The sequence below is a fragment of the Opisthocomus hoazin genome, chromosome 7, assembly GCF_030867145.1.
Source record: "Opisthocomus hoazin isolate bOpiHoa1 chromosome 7, bOpiHoa1.hap1, whole genome shotgun sequence".
NCBI lineage: Eukaryota > Metazoa > Chordata > Aves > Opisthocomiformes > Opisthocomidae > Opisthocomus > Opisthocomus hoazin.
The window spans coordinates 27,893,048-27,899,047 of record NC_134420.1 but is presented as its reverse complement, the minus strand read 5'-3'; the positions used below and the strand labels follow the sequence as shown (position 1 = coordinate 27,899,047).

Below are 6,000 nucleotides of genomic sequence, written 5' to 3'. Positions count from 1 at the left end.
GAGTTAACCGGGGAGGAGGGGAATCAGGTTGAATGGCGGGGGGGGGACGGACGGACACACGACGGAAGGTGAGTATTGATTTATTTTTAAGCCCTTTTTGGGTTGCAATTGACCCTTCAAACCAAAAAGGGCCCCTGCCAGCCTCTGTCCCTTTGCAAGTTCACCCCTGGCAGTCCCAGCAGCCAGCTTCGTGTGCCCCCCCCGGTGCCCTCCCGCTTTTGACCCAGTTGTTTTACACCCGGAGAGAGCAGGTTTTTTAGAGGTAAATCAATGACGAGGACGGTCAAGGTGCGGCAGGAGGCCGCGGGGAGCTCGCCCGGCACGGCCGTGCCCGGGGAGGGCTGCCGGCCCCGGAGGGGTTAACGGGGCGAGGCCGAAAGGCAGATAGCTGCGGGGGAAAGCCGTGCTGCCTTCGTGGCGGAGGGGAGGGCGGCGGGGGTCCCCGCAGCTGGGGGCAGAGAGCAGCGGAGAGGGCCGGAGCGAACGGAGCGTGTCGCGGCCGTGAAATCCTCCCCGGTGCCTCCGCGAGTCCCATCTCCATCCTTCCGCGGGGTTCACGGCATCTGTTTGAGTCGCTATTTTTTAATCGTAAAAACTTCTGGGGTTGTTTGTTGCGCTTTTTTTAACGCAAGAGATATGACCTCCACCCGCCTCTGCTTCCACACCCTCCCACACACATACACATACACACCCCCTTCCTGGGCCCCCTCCCCTCCACTGTCATCATCTACATGTTAATTGGGGGAGAGGTCTCTCTCTCTCTTTTTTTTTTTTTTTTTCTTTCTCCTATGTGTGGGGGGGAAAGCGCGGAGAAGAGCCTCTTTAGCGTGTCGGTAGTTTGGAGGGAGAGACGGAGGGCAACTGTCTGTGTGAGAAAGAGAGAGAGAGGGAGGGAGGGAGGGAAAGAAAAAGACCCCTTCTGCTGTGTGAGATCTTAAGGGGGTTTGGAGATCTGGTCGGCTTTCAAGAACATCTGAATCCTCTTAGAGCTCCCTGGCCCAGCTGTGAGTGTGTGTGTGTGTGTGTATGCGAGAGGGAGAGAGAAAGAGAGGTTCCTGGTGCCCCTCCAAGCGCATTAAGGACACTCGGGCCTTTTAATTTTAGGAATGAATGCTGATACTTGTGTTTCTTATTGTGATCCGGCTGCCATGGATTCCTACTACAACGCAGCCTCCCAGGGCACAGAAGGCTCCTCGCCTTTTAGGGCATTTCAAGCAAGTGACAAGTTCAGCCCCGCTTTCCTGGCCAGCAAAGGACAAGGCTTTGGTGACAGCAGCGCGAAGTGCCGGAGCCGCTACAGCCAGCAGGAATGTCAGTCCCTGGACGGCAGCGTGCAGGCTCCGGGCTCCGCCGGGGCTCCGGCCCCCTTTAACAAATACCCCCCCCAGCAGCAGCAGCAGCCGCACCTCTACATGCAGCGGGGCCCCTGCAAAACCCCCCCGGAGAGCAACCTCAAGCTGCAAGAGGGCAGCGGCCACAACGGAGCCCTGCAGGTCTCCTGTTACGGTGAGTCCCGGGCGTGCGGCGCGGGAAGCGCCGGAGCCGAAACGGGGGATGGGAGGGGGGCTGCTGGGAAGGACGATCCCCCCCCGGGGTCAAGGAGACCTTGCCCGGCTCCGGCCCGCGGAGCGGCGGTGCGGGGCTGGGAGCCGCCGTGCTCCATGGCAATCGCGATTGCCGGCCGGGTCGGGGGTCGCCGTGCTCCCCGAGAATGGCGATTCCTGGCCGGGTCGGGGGTCGCCGTGCTCCCCGAGAATGGCGATTGCCGGCCGGGTCGGGGGCCGGCGATGCGCCCGCGAATTCGCTTTTCCCCCCTCGTCCGGCTTTGCGATGATTTGAACCTTCGTTTCTGAGCGGAGCCGACGCGCTTCCCGCAAAACGTTAGCTCTTCGGGGACGCGGGGAAGCCCGCGGTAAAGCGGGGCAGAAACAGAAAGGGAAAGGAAGAGCGGAGCGAAAGATTCTCGACGGGGACCCTCTTCCAGCGGGAGAGCTGCTGGAAAATTTCACCGAAATCATGGCTTTCGGCTGTAGTGGTCTTTCCCGCTCCTCCCGTCTCTCACTTTCTCCCCTGATCGCCACTCCCCTAATTGATTTCTGCCCGGCTGTAGATAACCCGCTCGCACCCTCTCCGCGGGTCATTAGCGGTAATTAAGGCACTCCCTCGCGCTGGCGCTCGGCAGGGCAGCTGGGAGCAGGGTGGTTTCTCTCGCTGTCTCCGAGCGCGGGTTTCGAAGGCAAACCGCTTCTTCGGGGGCTTCCGCTGCATCGAGGCGATTAACGGGGAAAAAAACAAACAAAAAAAATATCAAACGCCCCCCCTTCCCCCCCCCCCCCCCCCCCCCCCCCCCCCGAAGTAGGGAAGGTGGAAATGAAATCTCTCCGTTCCGGCCCTCTCTGTGCGGGCAGGGAGAGGCTGCCCGGGCTCGGCGCGTCGCCTCTGGCGGGGGCTGCCGTGTTACCCCCCTCGGTGCACCGGTCCGCCGTGAGGTCGCCGGGCAGGGACGGGGACGGGGCAGGCCCGGGCTCTCCGGACTCTCCCCAAGACGGTGGTTGCGGGGTGGGGGCGCGGGGGAGCCGGGAGATACCCGGCGATCCCGGGCCCTCGCCGCCGGTTCGGATACTCTTTTCTCTCTTTACTTTCTCTTTCTCCCCCACCGTCTCTAAACTTCGAAGGAGGCGGAGGCGCCTTCTCCCCCCGTCTCCCAAACCTCGGCGGGCCGGGCCGCGCTCAGTCCAGCCGCCGTCCATCGCCCGCTGCGCGCAGCCAAGGGGTCCCCGCACCCCCCACGGTCCCCTGATCCCCCCCCAACACTGGTGACTCCCCTCCCGGCCAAAGAGGCATTCAATCCTCCCGGGGTACCCCCGATTTATCTTCGAGCGGGGCCGCGAGCTGGGCTTCAGTGGGAGCCTCGCGTTGGCGGCCCGGCGCTGGTGGCGAGCCCCGTGCGATGTGTCTGGGAGCGATGCAGGGCTGTAATGAGACACGCATGGATCCGCGAGGATAATTAATAGTGATAACGGCTAATGACTGGAGAGGGAGACCCGCTGATAACAGCCGGATCGGGGTTCGGCAGAGCCATGGCAGCACCCATAGGCGCCTTCTCCTGAACGGCAAAACCCGCCGTGCCCCGGGAACGCCCGCGCCCGGCCGAGGGGACCGGGACCGGCACCGGGACCCCACCGAGCCCGGGTGAATCCCCTCGGCGTGGGTGAGAGCGGGGGGCGAGGCAGCCGTCGCCTTTCCCCGCGGCGGGCAGCCGGGGTGTGCGGCGGGCGGGGAGAGCTACGGGAGGGCTCTGCTCGCGAAGCCGGGGGGGTGGGCTGCCCCGCCGCCCCCCGCCGAGCCCCCGCGGCCGCTCCGGTGCTGGCACCGATGCTGGGGTGGTGGGACGCCGCGCCGCGAAGTCCCTCAATTTAAAAAACGACCTGGAGCAGCACGGAGCGGCCGGGCCCGGGCCAGCGGGAGGCAAACGAAACCTTTTTTTGTTTTTGTTTAATTTTATTTTAATTCTTTAATAAACTAATCGATTCGAGTTTTATAAAAAGCCCGTGCCTGCCATCTATTGCTCTCGGCTTCTATTTCCAGATCTAAGCCCTTCCGTTGCGTTGTACGGATAAATATAGGCCAGGGAGAGCTGTTGGCCAGGCCGACGGCACCGGGTGCCCCTGGCTGCGGGCCGGGTCCCCGCAGACCCCTCGGAGCGGCGGCTGCCGGCCTGGCTCTGGGGATGGGGGGGTCCCGTGGGTCCCGTTCGTCGTACCTGCGGGTACAGGTTATCCCGCAGACCGGCACAGGCAATTAAAGCCGAAATCTTAAATAAAAGCCCTCAGCACAGGTTATCTATCTTGGCTTAGGAGGGGGAGAAGCTTTCGAATGATTTATGCGCTGTAGTCATTTGACTTGCTATTTCTACTGCGTGGAGCTGGAGTAAGTTCTAGGTCTTGAAACATGCGTACGCGTACAGACAGACGAACGCACACCCATAGCTGCTGCCTAGAAATACGGGCTGGGAAAAAAAAAAAAAAGTCCTTCGGGGAGCGAAAGCGAACGTGATGAGAACGTTTGCTCAAAGAGGAGCAAGGAAAGGCGCTTTCTCTGACGGAGGAAATTCTTCAAGTGCGGGTTATGCGAACAGCGACCGTTTCTTGCGTTTCGGAGCGAATAAAAGCGCGCAGCCCAGCGCGCGTTATTAACAGCAGCGCAGAGATCAGCTGCCGCAGCAATCGGAGGCTCGCTGCGTGCTTTTTTAAATTGACACTTTCAATGCATTTCTCCTCCTCCCGCGAACGTAACGCGAACTGCCGGCACGGCAGCAACGAGCGGGCCGGGGTGCCCCCCCTGCCCCCCAGAAGGGAACCCCAGCTGCCGGCCACCGGCGTTCGAGGGCTGTGCGGGGCTCGCCGGGCGGGGACACCCGCGGCATCGGCCCCCTTCCCCGGCTCCTGCGGGGGCACCCGGGGCCCTGTGCTCTACCCGTGACTCTGGCGGGGCCGCGCCCCCCTCCCGGGGCCCAGGACTGTTTACGGGGTCCCCCCCCGGGGCCTCTTCCCGCCCCGGTGAACGGCTCCGTTCCCCGGCCGCGGGGGTGAGGGGGCCGCCCCGGTCCTGCCCCCCCTTCCCTCTCCTCTCCGCTTTGATCCGGGCCCGCGGAGGGGTGACAGGCGGGATATGCGCGGGGAGAGGTGCGGGGGGGGGGGGGGGGGAGACGCTGCTGCCCTGATCCCCGCGGGGGGCAACGCGAGAGCAGAAAGGGGAGCAGCACGCGTGGGGGCGGCGCGAGTGGGAAGCGGGGGGACGGACCCGACCCTGTCGGGCAGCGGGGAGAAGCAGCAGCGAGCGGAGCCAGCGAGGGCGGGAGGTGAGCGGAGCTGGAGGGGAGCCGGGCGGCGGGGCCGGTGTGTCCCCTACCCCCCCGGGCCGGGGTCTGCCCTCCGCCCCGGGCCGGGGTCTGCCCGGCGAGGCTCGGCCGCCGGCTCCCGGCGCGCTGCTGACACCGCCCTGGCGATCGCCCTCTCTTTCCCACAATAGGGCCACCAGATCTGCCATTCAAGGGCCCCGGCACCCCTCCCAGGGAGGGGAGGGAGCTCCGGCCAGCAGTCTGGGTAAGGCTCCGTGTGAGCGGGCGCTGGGAGGTGCGGGATCTCCTCCGCGGGAACCTGCGGGAGCTCGTCGGGGAGCGGGACGCGAAGGTAGGGCTGTCGCTCCTTACCCCGGCTGCGCAGGAAGGTTTACTCGCGGCTCTCCCCAAAGGTGTGTTGCGCTTCCCCGGACTCGGACGGTAGATCTGGCTGAAGACTTTTATAGGATTCCTGACCCGAGCTGTTTATAACGCTCATGTGTCAAAGGACCGGGAGGCTCCCTCCCCCCTTGTGTGCCTGCCGCTCCCTCCTTGCTGGAAGATTTCTTTTCGCTCTAAGAGCTGTTTATTTTCGACTTGTCCGCTGCTGGTTGGGATTAACTCCGCTGTAGTCCTAACGCTGCCGCGGCGGCCGCTCGTAACCCCGGCGGGACGCTCCCGGCGAGAGGAAGGGTGCGGAGAGCGAGAGAAAGAGCCTTGAAACTTTTACTGGCCGTAATTGTTTTGAAAGCAACGCGGCGCGAAGCAGACGAGAAGAACACTGATGGGGAGAGAGATTTGGAGATGCTTGCCGAGTGCGTCTTTTCCTAAGGGTTTGGTGTAGGAGTCCTATTAACAGTAGGCGCTGATGCCAGATAGCGCAAATGAGCTGTGTGTGTGTTATCTGGGGCTGCAGGCTGTTTATTTTGCGCTGCCTTTTGAGCGTACGTTCGGTGTGGTTGCATGACTAACTGGCTGGAGTGATTCACTGGCTGCTTTATGGGTGACTGCTCAAAACAAGTTGTGAATCAAAAGAGATTTCTTTGGCTGTGGTTTCGAACCTCCCAAGTTAAATGCACTCAGGGTTTAAGAGGAGCTAATGTGCAGACTTCAGTCCCTCAGATCTTGATTTATTCCTTTTCCGAGCCCTTCGTTCAAAG

At 62.8% G+C, this 6,000-nt stretch overlaps 1 protein-coding gene across 1 annotated transcript in view; it reads left to right on the top strand.

The window, feature by feature from the left end:
* The first annotated feature begins 1,106 nt into the window (after positions 1–1,106).
* The window catches only part of ALX4 (ALX homeobox 4), a 37,396-nt gene continuing 32,502 nt past the window's right edge, over positions 1,107–6,000 (top strand). The window contains exon 1 of the mRNA XM_075426252.1: positions 1,107–1,506. Coding sequence (XP_075282367.1) covers positions 1,107–1,506 — 400 coding nt within the window. The remainder of the gene's footprint in view (positions 1,507–6,000) is intronic.